Source organism: Sceloporus undulatus, chromosome 1 (genome assembly GCF_019175285.1).
Source record: "Sceloporus undulatus isolate JIND9_A2432 ecotype Alabama chromosome 1, SceUnd_v1.1, whole genome shotgun sequence".
In the NCBI taxonomy this organism is placed as follows: domain Eukaryota; kingdom Metazoa; phylum Chordata; class Lepidosauria; order Squamata; family Phrynosomatidae; genus Sceloporus; species Sceloporus undulatus.
In genome coordinates this window covers 22,371,451-22,391,606 of record NC_056522.1, presented here as the reverse complement: position 1 = coordinate 22,391,606, position 20,156 = coordinate 22,371,451, and the positions used below count along the sequence as shown (strand labels likewise).

The following is a 20,156-nucleotide window of genomic DNA, read 5'->3' as shown; positions in this document are numbered from 1 at the left end:
CAAATCATAAGTGGGTATGTGTGTAAGAAGGAGAGAAAGGTATGGCAGAGAGGGGAGGTAATAGAGATGCGGAGGAAGAGATGTACAGTGAAATACAGTTTATTGGTATTTATATTAAACAGTGTGCCATGTCCCTCAGTATAACAAGTATAAAACAGTATAAAACAGGATAGAAATATGCAGGATGCTCTGGGAAGTTTAAAATGTGTGTTTATTGTTGCAAGAAATCCATCAGAGATAAGAAAGTGTATAGACAAAAAGAAAGTTATCTATCCTTTCGGGGGGGGGGGGGTCGGGGGGAGAAAAAAGGTTCCTAATTCTGACTCATGTGTTCATGTATGAACAGTCCAGAGGCAGAAGCCTCCTGGATGTGTCCTTCTCCAACAAAGGGTTGTAAAACACTAACACTAACTTTTTGGAAAGAAGGAAAAAATGGCCTGTGCAGGCGGGAAGCTGAAATGACTTGAGTTACCTAGATCAAGAAACAGGTGGAAGCAGGCATACATGTGAGAGGTTCCCTCTACCCTTGTTACTAAAAACAAGTATTGATACCTTTTCACTTCCAACAGGATTATCTCCTTCCCAGTTCTGCTGAATTTTATCATTCTGCCAGTAGAAAGTACATCACTGGATCCTGCCTTGTGACCTGTACAGCTTGTACTACTGTAATCCAAACCAAAGGAAAGCAACTCTCCCAAACCACTTTCATGCTCATTCACTCATTTTGTTGCCTTATAAGGGAGGTTAGTCTCTGGCGGGTTTGGTCTTTTGGAAATGGAAGTAGTGGCATGCTGTTGATATTTTCCTGGGAGAAATCTGAATAGTGAATGAAAGTTGCCATCCATTGAGTCATTTCATAATGCATGCATGTGTACATAGGTCTTTTGTAAATCCCCCATCCTGAATTACAAATATCTTTCCTGAGTGCCAGAAAATCTTAGGATTCACCAGTGGAAGCTTCTGAAGGAGAACCTGGTGCCTACACGGCTTTGGATCACGAGTATGCATTGGAGTGCATGTTCATTGTAGGGACATAAAGAATACCCACAGATCCTCTCATTCTCAGTGAAAAAGATTACCTCAACATAACAAGATACATGTTGGGAAAATGGCAAAGTGCTGTGAGATATTTATTTTTTTTGTATGTTTGTCAAAAAAATTAATTGTGCAAAAAAACCTTGGTTTTTTTATGCAAAGAACATGGCTTTTGCACAAAGATACTTGCACAAAATAAAGTGTTTTGAACAAATTTTTGGGTTGTTTTACATGAACATTTTTTCGTAGAAAAAGTGTTGACATTTTCTTTTTAAAAAATCATAAAAATGTAATATTCCCCCATCTAACTAGGGGAGAAATTTGGCCTTACATGTGAAAAGTTAATAAGTAAAGATTTGCATCCCTAGTTTAATAATAATAATAATAACAATAATAATAATAATAATAGGATTTATTTATATGCCACCCAATCACTGGGAATCCGGGCGGCTTACAATAGAGGGGATATTAGATGGTTCCCTGCCCTCAGGTTACAATCTAAAAGACACGACACAAAAGGAGAAGGGAATGGTGGGGGGGATGAGATCAGGTCCAGCATTCTTCTCTCCCTCTGAGGCCTGGACCAAGGCAGATGTACCGGAGGGAGGGCTCTTCTTCTTCAGGCTAGCCCCGACGGAGCTGGGCCAGCCTAGTCTCTCTCTCACAGGCCGAAGGATAACAGTTATGGAGGGAGGGTGCTCTGTCTTCAGGCTAGCCCTGATGGAGCTGGCCCAGCCTATTCTCTCCTTCCCAGGCCGAAAGATGACAGTTAAGGAGGGAGGAGCCTCTTTCTTCAGGTTAGCCCTGATGGAGCTGGCCCAGCCTATTCTCTCCCTCACAGGCCGAAGTAATAACAGGACTTAAAGCCTGATATGAGTTAAGCTAGACTTGATTGCAGCAGGACGCAACTTGGTTCTTGGTGATCTAATTTGAAGTGGAAGATTGTGGGGTGGCACAGACAGGTGAGATGAATGCACTTCCTGTCCAAACCACATTGCTCTGTTGTTTTTTCTTCTAGTTGGTTAATTTCCAACCTTTATTTATTTGTTATTGTTCATTATATGAATTTGAATTGGACTTTAAAGTTCAACTAATACAAAAAACAATTGAGGCAAAGCAGTTTTAAGGATGAAAGAGCAGTGAAGGAGTGATTAACTTTGCTGCCCTTTATCTCATCTTGACTTTTATGTACTGATCTGTCATTGTCTGTTGTAATTTGGTGTTTCCAGCCTGTGGAGGTGGTGGTAGTGGTGGTGTTTTTTCCCTAGCTGTGCCAGCCACAGCCTATTTCAGGGTAATTTGCGTAGTGATTTCCATTCTAATTATCTGCTTTCCATCCCTGGCAACTTACAGCAACTTTCCAGACTTACTCTGTGCCATGAATGAGTGTCTTTAAACAATTAGTGGTGCCAACTCTTGGTATTCAATGTGAATGAAAAAAGGATTCATGGAGTTTTCTTATACAAAATAAATGTGTCCTTTAAAAATATTTGCATTTTTATTGCTTCATTTGAAATGTATTGGTTAATTTAAGATTTGAACAGAATTAAAAATACATTTTAAAAAATAACAGAGGATAAAATTTCAATATGTAGAATGGGCAGCTCAGATCCCCAGCTACTAGACTACACTCCCACCATCCCAAGTCATATGGCAGGGGATGAAGGGAATTAAACTCCAGTCTTTGGGGAACAAACATTAGGAAAAGCTGCTTATAACAATGAAAATTGGCTGGGCATGGCAGGAAGCCTTGTGTTTACTCCATGGACATTCTCTGTAGACATTTCTATCAAATACATTTCATCTGTCTCATTCTCTGTGGAGATTCATGCCTCTGGGAACTAAGATGTGCTCTTGCTTTCTCTGAGATCCCAACGATTTACACAGTTCTGCATGCCCAACTGTGCTCTGGGCTTCAGTTTATCAAATGTCATTAGGGCCTGTGCCATGAAGCAAACCACTTCAAAAACCTGACCTTTAAAAACAGAGTTAAAGGTGGGATACTAAACAAATGAATAAATAAAGTCTATGTAACACTGTGTGCCAGAAAATGCCTCCTCGTAGTAAAATTATCCAACTCCTTATTTTTCTAGTTGCTGTTGGAGGCAAGGTATTTTTGGTGGTGCTGCCCCATTTCTACAATTCCCTCTCCTTGGCCTGGCATCAGGTTTGAGGTGCTCCCAGGCAAGTGGCCCTCCATGTCCCTCTCATCTCCCTCCAATGTGTTCTGCCCAGTTCATACATCCTTTCTACCAGTTGATAGCAAGCTTACCAGGTATTAGGGCAAGGCAGTCAGGAGTTGGGAGAAGTTACTGCAGGACCACCAAGTCCAGCATTTCTCCCTTCAGAGCCAGTTTAATGAAATGAAAGGGTCATGCCACCTGGGGTAGAATTCTACAAGAGGAGGAGACATTCTTTTTGTGAATACAACATTGAAAGTTGAAAGGTCCTAGCCAGATGAGGCAGACTTCAGAGCAACATCTAAACTGACAGACTCTGAGCAACAATAACAATTAGTAAGAACAGTCCAGGAGCAGAGCCAAAGGCAGATTAAGAACCAGACAGCACTGCCCTCACAGAGTAGGTAAGTAAGGCAATGATAGTTGAAAAGTAGAGTCCAAAATAGGCTAGTTTCAAGCAAGAAGAGTCCAGTCATAGAGTAACAGTCAGACAAGGGCAAGAGGCAACCTCAGGTCCAGTTCAGACAAAGAAGGGGCCCATCAGAGCAGGCGTCGGCAACCCCTGGCCCACGGACTGTATGCGGCCCGCGGAGGCGGCAGGACCAGCCCCAGCCTGGTCCTGCCACCGCCGCCGCCAAGGCCTCCTGCTCCTCCTCCTCCTCCTCCGGGCCTCTAAGCTTCCCCTGGCCCTTTAAAAGCAGTGGGCCCTGGGGGGAGCACAGGGAGGCGGCATACCACTTCCGCAGGCTCCATTTCGGCCCGTGCGGCCCCAGGCCTCTCCTTCTGGCGGGAGGCCTGGGGCCACACGGGCCGAGAAGGGGCCCGCAGAAGCGGCCTGCCGCCTCCCTGGGCTCCCCCCAGGGCCCATGCCAAGCCACTTCCTTCTCCCCGGCCTGGCTGCCTCCGTTGCACACGGAGGGGCCCAAGCCGGGGAGAAGGAGCCTGGGGAGCTCCCCTCCTTCTCCCCTGCCTGGAGAGGAAGAGGAGGAGGGAGGAGGGAAGGAAGAGGAAGAGGAGGAGGAGGGAGGAAGGAAGGAGGAGGAGGAAGGAGGAAGAAGAAGAAGAGGAGGAGGAGGAGGATTTCCATTCTAGTTGTACAGGTCTGCTTTGTTTTAACAATGATAGTGGTGATGATGATGGTGGTGGTGGTGGTGGTGGTGATGATATCAGTCAGTTTCTGAGGCATGCACTCACTCTTTCTGAAGGTGAGACAGTGTGACTTTCCAAAGTGTGCTTTCTGTGTATTTTCAGTGCTTTTAATGCTAAAAGGTCTGCTTTAACAATGATAGTGGTGATGGTGGTGGTGGTGATGATGATATCAGTCAGTTTCTGAGACATGCACTCACTCTTTCTGAAGGTGAGACAGTGTGACTTTCCAAAGTGCATTTCTGTGTATTTTCGGTGCTTTTAATGCTAAAAGGTCTGCTTTAACAATGATAGTGGTTTTGGCTGAAGGGAAGAGCTGAAGGGAAGGGCTTGGGGAAGGGCCTGGGACGGGTGCCCAAGCCCTTCCCTTTGGCCTTCTTCCCCTTGGAGCCCGTTCGGCCAAAGGAAGGGGCCGAGGAGGAGAGGGTGGGCACACACCTCCTCCTCCCTACGGGGTTTTGACAGCCCTGAGGTGTCCTTCGGAGGACACCTCAGGCCTGGCGAAGCCCTGAGGAAAGGAGCAGGGGCCATCGGCCTCGTCTTCCTCCTCTTCCCCGTGGGGCTTCAGCAGACCTGAGGTGTCCTTCGGAGGACACTTCAGGCCTGGCAAAGCCCCGAGGAAAGGTACAGGGGCCGTGCGCCTGTTGCTCCTGCCCTTCACGGGCCCTTACTGGTTGCCAGCTGTCTCTGAGAGGCAGCTGGGGGCCAAGGAAGGGCAGAAGGAGCAGGCGCGCGCCTGTCACCCCCTCTCCCAATCCCCCCCTCACTTCTAGCTGTCTCTCAGACAGCTGGAGGTCGGGAAAGGGAACAGAGAAAGCCCCGCCCCTGGAGGGTGGAAGCTCCGCCCCGGCACATGGCTCCACCCCTGGAGGGTGGAAGCTCCACCCCCGGCAAGCGCCCCCACCCCCAGAGGGTGGAAGCTCCCCCCCGGCTTCGGCACCCCAGTTGTCTGAGGGACAGCAACCCGGCCCCCGGCTCAAAAAGGTTGCCTACCCCTGCATCAGAGCAAAACTCAAAAGCATTCAGAGAAGAGCTGCCAAGGTCTAGAGTTAATAATAAAAGTTTTTCTTCAAAAACCTTCCCTGCCTAGGGCTCGGGCTTAGGAAGTTGCATTCCTTGAGACCCACCGAAGGAACAGCAGTAGGCATTTCATGAAAAGGATCTTCCCAGGAGGAGATCCTAACTCCTAAGAGCTCTTCCTTTTAGTCAAGCAGCCTTGTCAAGTAAGCTTCACCATACCCTGTATTTTATGAGCCAGATCTCTGTGAAGAGGTTCTGCTTCATCCGCTGACTCCTGGTCAGGATTTTCCTTTTGTCTTTCACTCCCAGGTATGCCTTACCAGTAACATAAACTGGCTTGAGTGGTTATTTGATGCCCGTGGCTTTAGGTTTGTTCTCAAGGAGGATTTTTCCAATGGGGGGCATGATGCTTAACAACAGCTACTGTTGTCATACACCCCCTAAGTATTTTTGACCTCCAGGGTGTCATTGTTAATTGAGAAAGCAGGATCAGAGGTATATATACCCCTCCCAAATAAATATCTCCTGGTCATTGAAATGTGTTTTTATTACTATTATTTGTTAAATCCTGTTAAATCTGACTCAGTGAGACCTTCTGGCCCAGTGGACCCAGTGGCATCACTAGGGGAGTGCTGCAGTGTGGACCACACTGGGTGACACTCTAAAAGAGGGGTGACACCCAATCGGGCCATCATCACATGGAGGAGGAGAGCATCCTGCCCTGCTTCCTCTCAGCAGTGGTGGTCTCCTCATGAGGAGACCACTACTGCCACTGCCATGAGGAAGGACAAAGCCAAGTGCTGACAGCAGTCTCCTCATGAGGAGATTGCTGCCACTGCAGCAAAGGAAAAGGGGTGAGGACAGCCTTTTGGGCATGCTCCCTGGCAACCCCACACTCTACACTGGGTGACACCGGAGATGGGGACGCCACTGAGTAGACCCTGGTATTTCACCAATCCTTATCAGATTGGCTTGCCCAATGACTTATTTCATTTCCTTCTGGAACCAAAAGAATATTTACTTTTATCTTTTAAAGGTTTTTTGTGGGGGGAGGGTCATCTTAATCTCTTAATACCTCTGACAAGAGATATGACTGATTTATACTTGTATAGATTTTGTAGATTTTTTCATTTGTCTATTTGAGGTTTTGAGAAGTCCAAAATTGGGCTGAAAGTGCAGTCCCATTCACACAAGAATCACATGAAAGGACAGTACATGCATGAAGGGGCTTCAGGGGTCCACTGTTGATTCACCTTTTGAAGTTGTGCAGCTGCTTTGGAGTACATTAAGTGTGGATATCTGCTGAAGAAAGCCTGCATACAAAAACTTTCCATGTTGACTTTTTTAAAAGTTATACTGATGAAGATTGGAAAATCTAAAAAACTATATGCCAGTTGACTTAATAGTTGTTCTGTATATATTGGTCTCATTGTCTTTAAATGCACACTTGGTGGGGACCGAGATGGAAGATTTCTAGAAATGTTAAAGCCATGAGAGCAGATAACAGTAAAAAGAAAGAAAGAAAGAAGGAAGGAAAGAAAGATGGTTCTCACAAAGAAAGGATGTAAGAATATTTTGGGGGAGGAGAGGTTACTTGTTTTTAAATGATCTAGAGTTAGTAGTCAGCAGTGAACTAGGTAATTTAGTTGCTGATATCAAATTATTATTAAATTTGATAAAAAATAAAAAAATACTCTGAAGAGATCCAAGATGTTCTGGACAAATGGACATTAAAATGACAATGTGGCTGATATATATAAAGTGATACATATTGTCCTTCTCATGACTTGGTAAACTATCTTTTTTTAAATAGCTGATCAAGTAGGTGTTGTAAAGTTTTGAGTCTCATAGAAAAACAATACTTACATTTAATGGTTCAGCTGAAGTTGAGTAACACATTTTTTTACAATTTTGTATTCTGCAGGTTAGGAAACATTTGGAAATTGGTCTGACAAAGCAATCATGATGGGATTAAAGAATTCAACTGCTTTTCCTGGTGGTCTTCATCTTTTAAGTGTTGTTTTACTCTTGCTATTACACATGGACAAAGTACACTCAGAACATCAGGCTGAAGAGGCCAATATTAGTGCAGATTGTACTGGTACCTATATCTGTAAAAAAGGTGTGATTTTGCCAATCTGGGAACCTCAAGACCCTTCATTTGGTGATAAAATAGCAAGAGCTACTGTATATTTTGTGGCCATGGTCTACATGTTTCTAGGAGTGTCAATTATAGCTGACCGCTTCATGTCATCCATCGAAGTTATTACATCCCAAGAGAGAGAGATCACGATAAAGAAACCCAATGGCGAAACCAGCAAGACCACAGTTAGAGTTTGGAATGAGACTGTTTCCAATCTAACTCTGATGGCTTTGGGCTCTTCAGCTCCAGAGATTCTCCTTTCTGTCATTGAAGTGTGTGGCCATGGCTTCACTGCAGGGGACCTTGGGCCAAGCACCATTGTAGGAAGCGCAGCCTTTAACATGTTTGTCATCATAGCCCTTTGTGTTTATGTTGTCCCTGATGGTGAAATCAGGAAGATTAAGCATCTTCGTGTATTTTTTGTCACTGCAGCTTGGAGCATATTTGCCTACACTTGGCTTTACCTAATTTTGTCAGTCATATCACCTGGGGTAGTAGAGGTCTGGGAAGGCTTGCTCACTTTCTTCTTCTTCCCAATCTGCGTGGTGTTTGCATGGATTGCTGACAGAAGGCTCTTGTTTTACAAGTATGTCTACAAGAAGTACAGGGCTGGCAAGCAGAGGGGCATGATCATCGAGCATGAAGGTGAAGGGCCACCATCCAAAGCTGACATTGAAATGGATGGGAAGGTAGTTAATTCCCATGTTGAAAGTTTCTTGGATGGCACTCTGGTCCTAGAGGTAGATGAAAAGGATCAAGATGATGAGGAGGCCAGGAGGGAAATGGCTAGGATTCTTAAAGAGCTGAAACAGAAGCATCCGGACAAAGAAGTTGAGCAGCTGATAGAACTGGCCAACTATCAGGTTCTGAGTCAGCAGCAAAAGAGCCGAGCCTTTTACCGAATTCAGGCCACTCGACTAATGACTGGGGCAGGCAATATATTGAAGAGACATGCGGCAGACCAAGCAAGGAAGGCGGTCAGCATGCATGAGGTCAACTGTGAGGTAGCGGACAATGACCCTGTCAGTAAGGTCTATTTTGAGCAGGTCACCTACCAGTGCCTTGAGAACTGTGGCACAGTAGCCCTAACTATTGCTCGCAGAGGTGGCGATTTGACCAAAACTGTCTCAGTTGACTTCCGAACAGAAGATGGCACAGCCAACGCGGGATCTGATTATGAATTCACTGAAGGGACTGTGATATTTAAGCCAGGTGAGACGCAAAAAGAAATACGAGTTGGCATAATTGATGATGATATATTTGAGGAAGATGAGAACTTTCTTGTTCACCTCAGTAATGTGCGGGTGACTGCAGAGGAGAGAGAAGAGAGTGTTCTAGAGGCCAACCATGTCACAACAGTGGCTTGCTTGGGGTCACCTGCTACTGCCACAGTCACTATCTTTGATGACGATCATGCTGGCATTTTTACTTTTGAGGAGCCGGTCACTCACGTAAGTGAGAGTGTGGGAACCATGGAAGTGAAAGTGCTACGGACATCTGGAGCTCGAGGAAATGTTATTGTGCCATACAAAACAATCGAAGGCACAGCCAGAGGAGGTGGAGAGGACTTCGAAGACACTTGTGGAGAGCTTGAGTTTCAGAATGATGAGATTGTGTAAGTACTACTTAACTTTTGACATTTGTCAGCAGTGTGGAGATGTTTGAAACAGATCTGGTAAAAAATATTCAAAGCTGGTTATTATTCAGTTCTGTATGAAATGTTGGGTGCTCTTGTACAGTAACAGAAACCCAAAAAGTACCAGAAACCATGTAATCTTAGGTACCAATCATGTCTGCTGTTAGCAAGCCCATGCAAAATTTCAAAGATGTTGTGAAACTGGGTGCATGTGACAGAGTGCTGTCAAAAGGAGTGTATTTGGAGGTGTGTATGTAAACAGTTTGCCTTTATTGCCCTGACAAGCACACTAGAAGTTGTCACTTTTCACAATGACAAGTGGCATAGAATAGTACATGACAAATCCTGGACAGAAATTGAGGTATATTTTTCTAACCACACCTATCATATTAAGATCATATTTTAGCAAGTAAGGCCTTGGGGGTTTTGAGCTTTACTGGAATGGCCCTACTGCTCACTTTACAAAAAACAGCCTTTGACTAATAAACACAGGTTGTAAGGTCAGAAAAGGTTGCCATTAGCCTTTGTGACATTGTGAAATATTTATGCTTTGCACTTTCAAGTTAATGTTAACCACGTTGGGGGAAAAGTCTAATTAGGCAAGGCAGTCAGGTTTGACAGTTCACAAATGAGAAAGGAGTTTGAAAAGAAATATTGCTGATAAGCACTTCCTGGCAACTAGTACTAGATTTGGGAGAGGATTTCCCCCCCCCCCCATGTGTATACAGTACTTTCTTTTCTTTTGTGTCCACTGCCTTTTTGTATATTACCCTATAAGGAAGGAAAGGTAAGTAACAAAAGCTTTAAGGGAAATCATTTCTAATCTGCAAACAGGTTACATTATGTCCCCTCTCTCAAATCTCCACAAATTATATTTTATCCTGCTTGTCTTTCGGGATGCAAAGGATTACTAATCACACTAAGTTCTAGCCATTCATGAAATGAAAATGCTATTCATAAGACAAACCTGAGGGTTTGCAAAGTTTAACCTGTGAGACGTCAAGTTTCAGGACGTCCCAGTCAAGATGGCCACTGGTCATGCTAGGTGAAGGATTCTGGACATAGTAATCCAAAAGATACGGTAACTTTTAAAAGCTCTGGTCAACCTCTTTGTGTACAGTAGTGCACACTGTATAACTCAGCAGGTATAGAATCTCAGAGTACACTGGAAATGTACTAGTTATAGTGATGGCATGCATTCACATTATGAATTTGCATCTTGTGTGCATAATTTGAAAGTATTGGGTAAAGTATTGTAGCTGTGGTGGATCTGATGAGGGAGTGCAATCCAATTAAATCCTCTTGAGAAGGTACTAATCAGTGGCAACTGGTGACACCCATGTCATTGGGAATTTAAATCTATTCCAGGTTGTAGTTGGGATGTAAAGAGGTTTAAGAACCTAGTTTGAAAATTTAGACTAAAACTTGGAGCACATTCACAAAGTGGCATGGAAGCCACCAGCTACTACTCGTGCTTAACCTATCAAATAAAAGAGCAAATTCCTTCTTCAATGTTTGCATACTTTTTAAATACTTCACCCGTATAAAGTGTATTTTTAACCAGTTTTGGGTTTTCAACATAAGCTTTTTCTACCTGGGATCTATCTGTGTTGGTGACCCCCATTTTGTGCACTGATATCAGTGAGTTATGTTGGGTAACTTTAGTCATGTTACAGTATTGTTTGTAAAAAATATGAAGCCATGGGGAGGAGGCTTTCTTGTTGTTCTTTCCTGGAAAAAATAATGGAAATTTTCAAGAAAATTGAAATGTGTACAATATTGATTTCTCTACTGCTTAACAACATAAAATGCTTCATTCATGACTCAGTGTATAAAATTGTAGTATTTTGCACAATGATGAAATTTAAAAGTGGGGCTGTGGTCTGTGTGTCACCCCCAGCGCCATTTTTGTAGTAGTTCGATTGCTCTACTCTCAGATAACTCATACCCTTTAAACCCTCCCCCCAATTTTATTTCCATTTTGTTTTTAGTCAGAACACTCCCACTGTGGAGTGTGGGAAGCAATTTTGCCGCTTTTCAACCCCTGGGCCTAAAACAAGAAATTTCTGGTTTATATGTGTTAGATAAAGACGGGGTCTCATACAGGGTAGGATGAAAAAGGTAGTGATACTGACTTCCCACAATCTTAGCATGTGTCAGTGTAATGTTTTGGGTTTTTAAAAACATTATTTTATAATCTGGAGGAGTAAGTGCAACAAGTGGGGGGACACAGTTGGGGTGTACAGTCTCCCAGGGTAGCCAGTACAGCTCCACCAACTCCTAGCAAGTGCTCATCTCTACTCTAAAGACTGTATGGACATTGTGTTATGAGTGCAAAGGGCTGGGGGTATGGAAGTCTAGAAAGCACTCTCCCATAAACTGAACCTTTGATTTCCCCCATGAATTAAACAAGATATGTCTGTGGAACTGGGATGAATGTGCGTGACAGCAAGAAGGAATGTGCAAACTTTACCTTTCCCACCCACTTCTTTTAAAGTGTCTGGAAAAAATAAAAATAGAAATAATACCTGACTCAAGGGGAGGGGAAGGGAGGGGAGGGGAGGTTAGGTTAGGTTAGGTTAGGGTATAAACCCTAATAAATCATGATATGTTCAGATTATGTAATGTGGTATGTTTTAGAGGTACTGTATAAAGCTTGTATAGGATACCCTAAAGGTACCAGATCCCTCGAATCTAAGCAAGGTTCAGCCCTGCTAAGTACTTAGATGGGAGACCATCAATGAATACCAGCTACTGAAGAATATATTTCAGAGAAAGGAGTTTGCAAAACCACCTTTGAGTACAGTATTCGTTGCCTAAAAAAAACCCTATGAAATACATGGGGTTGCATAAGTCAGCAAGCAACTGGAAGGCACATACATACGTAAGATACAACTCAGTTGTGATGCACTGAAAAGTATGAGGACAGAAACAACAGCTTTGAACAAGTAGCCTTTGATCTCATGACTCCTGGACAGGCAGTGTTTTGTTTTCTTTTTAAGGATGCCTGACCTTTTGCAAGATGAAATCCAAGAAAGGTTACAGTAGCTATCTGGGACAAGATTCATGGACTTCTTTTGGGGTGGGGGAGAATCATCATCAATAATTATGGGAGATTTGCTGTTGGCTTTAAAGAAAAGCAGATTACACTAATAGAGTAGGCTTAAAGTTTTCCTTTGAGTGGGAAGCTGAGTAACAAAATGATAGCGGGAGTGGACAATTTTAAAGATGTTCTCACTAGTGATGGAATGGGTCTCAGGTACCAAGCCTAAATCAAGTTTAGTCCTTTGGTTGCAAAGTTACTGCAAAGAAGGTTGTTAGTCTTGTTAGATTGTCATGGGTTTTAGGCAGGAAAATTTCCTTGGCATTTGCTGGAGATGCTGGGGATAGAACCTGGGACCTTCTACTCACAAACTTGGGTTTTGCCACTTGAGCTAAAGTCCTCCTTGAGCTCCCAGAACTACCCACTGTTAACAGAGGTTGTAGCATCAAAAGGAGCATGTAGGTCAGGGTCATTGAATTCTCACAATTCTAGTTAAGAAGAATCCCCTGCTTTATGTGTGGAGGGGGATGTTGTTTCTTGTATACTATATGCCACTGCTATGTCCAATTTTTGTCTAAAACTCTGAATTAATTTGGCAAACAGGGTTTTTTAGTTTTCCAGTGTTAGGTAAGTGTTTGAAAATGTTTGTCTCTCTCAACAAATCATTACTTTTGAAGGGCTATAAAGAGATTATGAGCCAGAAGCCTGTTCACTGGCTCAGCTCATTAGCTATGATCTCTGGCTGGCATGGCTAATTTTAGAAACATATAGAATATTATAACTAGTACAGACTAGGTGGTGGAGATCCTTCTGCAACATTTCCTGGTACACAGACATACACACACACACCAGGAAATAAAAGGAACAAGCCTCTTGTGGTACTCTATTTGAAGAGGTTTTGATGTTGCTGCAGTAGTGGTACACTATATTTTATTGATTGGCATGAGATTGTAGTCTTGCTAGCAAACCATTTCTAAAAGGTGAACATCAGAGCCACAGAGACAGCTAAAACAGGGCAGTGGATGAGAATGTTAAAACACACACATGCTGTCTAATATTAAAGCCATGGCCTAATTTTTAGAGGTGCTGTGAGCCAAGAACTTTCATTTAAAAATCAATAGGACTTATGGGTGCTTGGTACATCTGAAAGTAGCTTCTAATGTGTGCTTTCTCAGGGACCAATTACATAAAACAAAGTTGCCTTGTCATTCCCACAGAGGCTTTCCCCATCCATCACAATACATTTTGTGGTGCTTCATTCCCAGTGGATTGTCAAACTGCTTCATAGTTAAGTCAAAAACTCATGTTTTACACCAGTATTCCCTGCTGTGGTACTGTGCAGATGCGCTTGGCTACTGCTGCCTTCATTCCTAGTTAGCAGTGCCATAGGTTATGGGATGATGGACATTAAGTCCAACACATCTGGAGGGTACCAGTTTGGGCAAGGAATGCATGAAATACATTCCAGCATCTCTCCCAGATATTTCTCTTACCTAAGAGGTGGTGAGTGTTACCCTTGAGATATTTTTAGACTGGAATGGAACTCCCATCATTCCTCAGTGTTGGCTGTGGTTGCTGAGAGCTACAATCAAACAACACCTGAAGGTTGCACTTTGCCCTCATAAGGTGTTGAGCATCTCCTATGCTTTTTTTCTGTTTTGAAAAGTCCCACGTGGATGTTTACATTTTGGCCTATCTATTCCACTTTTGTTCATTAAAAAAAAAGAGGTAAAGTAAGAAAAGTACGAAGTTGTTCTGAGACTGGACAGTGGGAGGTTTCTTGGTGGTATAGCAGTGCTAGGTACTCATCAGTGTGCACAATTCATTCATACTTAAAATGCGCATAACAGTTTTAAGCTCAGCTCCAGAAAAAGGACGTCTTTGTACCTTACACTGTGATGGTGTGCTGAGAGCATTGACTTGGCTCCAGGGAACCTCATACAACCACCTCATGAAATGGGTAGACAGGTGATTTTCACTAATAACCCACTCCCACCCCACCCTCTGGCTTCCTCCTCTGTAATCCAGGGGGTTGTAGTAAGTAACTACATCAAATACTAGTGCCTTGCATTGCTCATAAATTGATGCTTCAGGGTAACTGAAAAAAGAGAATACTAAGTAAAGTAGCTTCTTATGCAATGCCAAAAAAGAGGAAGTGCATCACATATGTGCATAAGATTTGCATTTGACAAACATAATGTATATAAATAATTACTATAAATACAATACCTCTCATAACAGTGGGAAATATTGTAACCAAGGGGTTTGTGCACCCGTTTTGTCTGCCCAGGTGGTTTCTTTTAACGGATCCTTCAAGGCGCAAAACCCTATTCCCAGGTGGATAATTTTAATGAATACATCAAGACTCTAATCCCTGTTCTTTTTATGGACCGTTCTCTTTAAGCCACAGTTGACTGCATGACCCATCAAACAGAGGATACTTTCAAATGGAGAACTATCCTTTATAAAGTAGGACACAAAAGTAGGGCACACAATTTGTATCTGCACTGGAGAGATAATCCAGTTTGACATCACTTTAACTTCTACAGCTCAGTCCTATGGAATTCTGAGAACTAGTTTTGTGAGACGTTTAGCCTTCTCTGTCTAAGAGCTCTGGTACACAACAAATGACAATTCTCAGAATTCCATAGCATTGAGCCATGGTATTTGAAGTAGTGTTCAACTAGATTATTTCCCCAGTGCGGATGCAGCCACAGTCACAAAATATTGGTTCTAACAAGCTTTTTATCCATACTGCAGAGAGTTCTCCTTCCAAATCTTATTTTTTCTATGTACATTAGGTTTCCTTCCCATGAGAAAAAATATTGAAATACTCTATCGCTCTCTTTCAGTCTAAAGTAGTACTATGCAAGAAAATATACATAATATCAGTAGGTGCAGATGTGATCTATTTGATAACTGAACTTTTATGTTTGTCTCTCTATTATGCTGTACCAATCCCCATGCTTGATCACAGAATCACCAAACTTGATGTGTTATTTAGCCATATACAAAGGAAAAAGTCTATTTGATCTTATCTGTACACTAACTTGGGTTACATCTCATTTTTGTAAATTTGTTTGGTGTGTAAATTTGTTTCAACGTAGACATGTAGACATTTGTGAGCTGGTTTTAACAAAACTTCATATGTACACTTAGAGTGACATCCCAAATATTTTCCTGCAAGTTTGAGACTTATATTAAGTCTTCAGCTTTATTTTATTTTTATTTTTTTAAAGAAAATGGTTAGGTTTGGTCCATTTTGTGTGAACTTGATGCAAATCAAAAATTTTGAATTGTTGCCACCAGTCAGATTTTTGTTTCATTCAATTTCTAGGTGAAAGCATCCATATCAACACCAGGAAAATTTCCTAGTCTCTTAGACAAGCAAAGCCAAACAAAAGGCAATCATCAGAGTATGAACACTTGTCAAACTGGGAAAGTGATCTCTTCTTTAACTGAAAGAAACATTCAGATCCTTCACATATTTGCATATTAAGTGATATAACTGCAGATAATAATAATAATAATAATAATAATAATAATAATAATAATAATAATTGCAGATAATGGCTCTGGTCCAATTAAAATTAGCAGCAAGCAAATCCAAACATTAAAGGAGCTGTTCAGAGTGCTGAATTCTGTCCCCCAAAATAGGTTCAGCAGCTTGGATAGATTATTTTAAGTTTGGTGTCAGAACAGATTCACTGGCTGCATCCGCACTGCAGAAATAATCCAGTTTGACCCCACTTTAACTGCCACTGGTTAATGCTATGGAATTCTGAGATTTGTACTTCTGTGAGGCATTTAGCCTTATCTGTCAGAGATCTCTGGTGCTACAACAAACTACAATTCCCAAAATTTCATAGCATTCAGTCATGGCAGTTAAAATTGGGTCAAACTAGATTATTTCTGCAGTGTGGAGGCAGCCTGAGTCCCACTGAAATTGGAGCCACCAGCCTCCAGTTGTTGCTGCTAAATTAAGCCCTGTTGACATAGATAAACAAGATTTCTTTATGTTGGTCTGTTTTATTTTATTTTAAATCATTTAAATTATGTATACCTCACCTTTGCTTTAAAACATCTGTACCTCTCTTTTCTTCCCAGGGAGAAGGCTGGTGAAACCACACAATTAACATTAAAAACATACTGGCAATTTAAAACAGCCCCCCCCCCCAAAAAAAAACCTAAGACACATAAACAATAGCAGTAACATTAAAAATTACACATTAGAAGAAAACTGTGTATTATATTCAGCATAAATGTCTTTGTTAGATATTGAAGACAGTATAAGATAAGAATATAGCAAATAAATCGTGCCATGTTCATAGTATTAGGCAAGACTGTTGTGAATCTTTTCTTCCTCTGCTATCAGAAACTCTGAAGTCCTAAAATACCTTTAAAAGAAAAAGGATGTTCTACTTTTCATTCTCACTAATTGAAATTTGGTTCCACCATTAAACCAAAGGAAGCCTCATTTGATTCCAATCAAAGCAAATAAACCTTGCATGTCTTTGTATCTGGTGTGTGGTTTTCTTTAGTGCAAGACATTTGGCAGTTTTCCCACTTCCCATGCACAAAATCTACTCTCTTCTGCATCAGCATTTTGAAAGATAAATCTGCTTTTCAGCATGCAGTGGACGAGTGGAGAGAGCAGAGAGAATATCATACAAGGCTAAATAAGCCAGCATCTAGAGAAACTTATTTGTGAATTTTGTGTGCAGGATCCCAGACTCTCCTCCTGTGAATTAAGATATAAATAAAGAGAATTGCTTTTGACAGCTGCAGCTATGCTTTGTTCTGTCTGGGACTGATAACAGAATCATTGCAGAAAGACTGCAAGGCTATAGAGCCAGATGGGATTTTCCCCTCTTCTATTCTTTTTGTGTGGTGTGGAGGTAGAAGTTCGCTTTCATTGCTAATATAAGGGGTTAAATTTTTTCATCTTAAATGAGACAGCTGGTGGCTTCCAGTAGCATGAGCTCTAGAGGAACTTTCCCAGGTTCTGAACTCTACTCTTCCAAATAGTTTCAGCACCTTGCATAGCTTTTCTAAAGTTTTCTTCAAAATGTGGAGGCGATTCTCCACCTTACTAACATGGAAGCCACCACTGAGCCTGAGTCCTTCTGTGAAGCCTCGAGAAAGGCTGCTAAACTAGTTTTGTTGGTGGATGGATGAATGAAAAGTCAACAACAAACTGAGGGTGAGGGACTAAGCTACTTATACTCCTCCTGAAAAATAAAGAGTTACCCCCCTCCATCTGCTGTAAGCTCTCGTCTTGACCACGTTTACCTGGCAATATGGGCTATATGATGGTATGGTCTATAGACCCACAATCTAGGATAAAGAACCTTTGGCCCTCTATATGTTTTGGACTGCATTTCCTATGACCCCCTTTTCATTAGTTTTACTGGAAGCTGGAACTTTACTGAAAACTGAAGCTCAGCACATCTGGAGAGCCAGTGGTTCTCCATTCCTGTGCTTAATGCTATATCACAACTGAACCAGCATGGTGATAGACACAGATACACAACTCTTGCACAGGGTGCCTATTGGATGGGAAAGAGCAAAACACACAATTGTCACTGCCTACCTGGGAAATGTACCATAGATAAGAGTTTTCTCTGCAGCTTCTCAGTCCTTGGTGTCTCAAAAGAGCCATTTTTCATTTGGCCTGCTATGGCTAACAGCTTCTTCAAAATACACAAGAGAAGAAAGCTTTGGTAGCCCTAATCATCCCACTTGTGGTGGGAGGAAAGGTTCCACTGCCAGCAGCCTTAAGCTTTCTTGATGCTGATGTTTCCCTCTCCTCCTCCTTCATTGATGCTACCACTGTCTCATTTCGCTGACCTCCCTACTTTACTCCTTTCAAAAAAGCATAGTCTACAACCACATAAAAACACATTGGTTCATTTGTACAGCTGGAGGTTCTTGAGCTCGAGCATGGAGAATCCAGCAGTGGCGCGGGGTGATGTAGGAGAGGTGGCTGAAGCAAAGTGGCAGATATTGCTACAAAATGAATTATGGGAGAGTGAGAGGGATGTGAGATCACACAGGTCTGCAGGGGGGAGGGGTGCAGAATGATGGACCTGGACCTGCCACTTCACTCAATTGGCTCTGGACGAAAGGCTTCTTTGGCTTCCTTCCTTTTCAAACTGGATGGGTCAGTTTGTGGGCTGGTGATGTAACTATGCCCATGCAGGTGGTAGCAAAGATGGGGAAAAGGGTGGGGACAAGTATAGCAGCTGTGAAGAAAATGAAGCATTGGAGTAATAGAGTCAGCAGATTTTGTTTGCCTTCTCTCATCACCACTGTGCAATCATGAGAAACTTGCAGCTGCAAATGCACTAACAGTTGTCCTTGTTACACTAATAGGATTCCATCCATGATTTCATAAAGTTTTGATATATTTGTATATCAATAAATGAAACTCTGCCATAGGGAAATAATGGCACATAGAAAAAGCTATCTCAATAAACAGATTGAATGTAAACTTAAAACAGCCATATTCACATCTTTTTCCCCCCAGTATGTATAAAGAGGGAAGATTTCTTCTACCCTTTCTGTTTTTCACACAACTGCAAGCAGAAGCTGCATTATGCTGTCAGACGTTTGGTTCATCTGGCTCTGGACTGTTGCATTGTATCTCCATTAGGATTTGACCTGGCTTTTGTCCTTGAGAAGCCAATGTTTCCTTATTTGTAATGAGCTGTTGTTGGCAGTTCCCCACTGCCAGCTGCATCTCTGTGCTTGATTAAAAGAGCTTGGACCTAAATTGTGTAATAATTCTGAGAGCCAAGCGAAAACCACTTATTAGCTTCATGGTGGATTGTGTAACACATCCGCCAGGGTACTTTATGGAAGGGGAGGGGAGCAGTGAAGCTAAATGTATCACAGAAATGTAAATGCCACAAAATCTCAAGGATACAGAATTAAGAGGGAGTCACAGCAGACAGAAATGGAAAGTGCACACAAAGGGCAGCTAAGTCATTCACGTGCATACTGTACTTAAATGTATACACACATAGACCCAGATATGGTTGTACATCAAGATTTTGCTCTGCTCACCTTACAGCAGGGATCCCTTATATGACATGGAAAATGAGGACAGACCTGTTGGTCAAGATAAGGAATATAAGACTTTTGTTTTTCCATTCTAGTGGGCTTCCACACTATGGATGCAGAAACTAAAGGCTCCATCTTTTTCTCTTCTTTCCGGTCTTCACCTAAAAAGTGTGTGTGTACATAGTATTTCAGCTAAGGTTCAGAGCCCTAGCAGCTCCTTCCATCTCCTCTTCACTGTTTGGTAGATAGGATGAGGTACAATGAGTAGAAGAGATTATTGAGTAATAGAAACCACTCTCACTTCTCTGGTGGGTTACAATAGGCAAGCAGAAAGCCCTAGGAAGTTCAGAGAAAGGAGAAGCCTGTGGCATATTTCAATGGAGAAATTGTGCGTAGTGGCATTGGTGCAGAGTGTCAAAAGTGCAGAGTGAGGATGAGGAAACTGCATTCCCAAGGCCATTGTGAAGACCTCAGTTGCAAAAATATGTGTTTTTTTAAAGTATATATTTCCCCCTTGTCTGCAGGAAGCTAACTTCCATTTCACTTCTTGCTTGAAAAAAGGCCTCTGTGGACCTTCATTGAGGAATGCCTCAAGGCCCTCTTTCAAGCAAGAAGTGAAATGCAAGTGACCTTCCTAGGAGACAAGATAAGAAGAGGGGGATCTTTTTAGTAATGCTTTTTTGAAAACAATAACAACAGAGCCTCTTCCACTTGTGGAGGCAATACAAAGCCCCTGAAGGTCAAGATCCTGCATTGTGTGGGAAGCCTCCATGTGCAGAAAAGAATTCTCTGTTCCAGACATTTGCCCTTTGCATGTTGAAGGTGATGACAGTGTGGGCTGAACTAGTTCACTCATGCCTAATCTCTCTTTACTTATAAACCTCAACA

At 42.3% G+C, this 20,156-nt stretch overlaps 1 protein-coding gene across 6 annotated transcripts in view; it reads left to right on the top strand.

Annotated features, from left to right (window-relative positions):
* The window catches only part of SLC8A1 (solute carrier family 8 member A1), a 475,767-nt gene that overhangs the window by 128,393 nt on the left and 327,218 nt on the right, over positions 1-20,156 (top strand). For all 6 annotated transcript variants that reach the window (XM_042445609.1, XM_042445615.1, XM_042445613.1 and 3 more), the window contains one exon: positions 7,306-9,139. In XM_042445609.1, coding sequence (XP_042301543.1) covers positions 7,344-9,139 — 1,796 coding nt within the window. In that variant the 5' untranslated portion in view covers positions 7,306-7,343. The remainder of the gene's footprint in view (positions 1-7,305; positions 9,140-20,156) is intronic.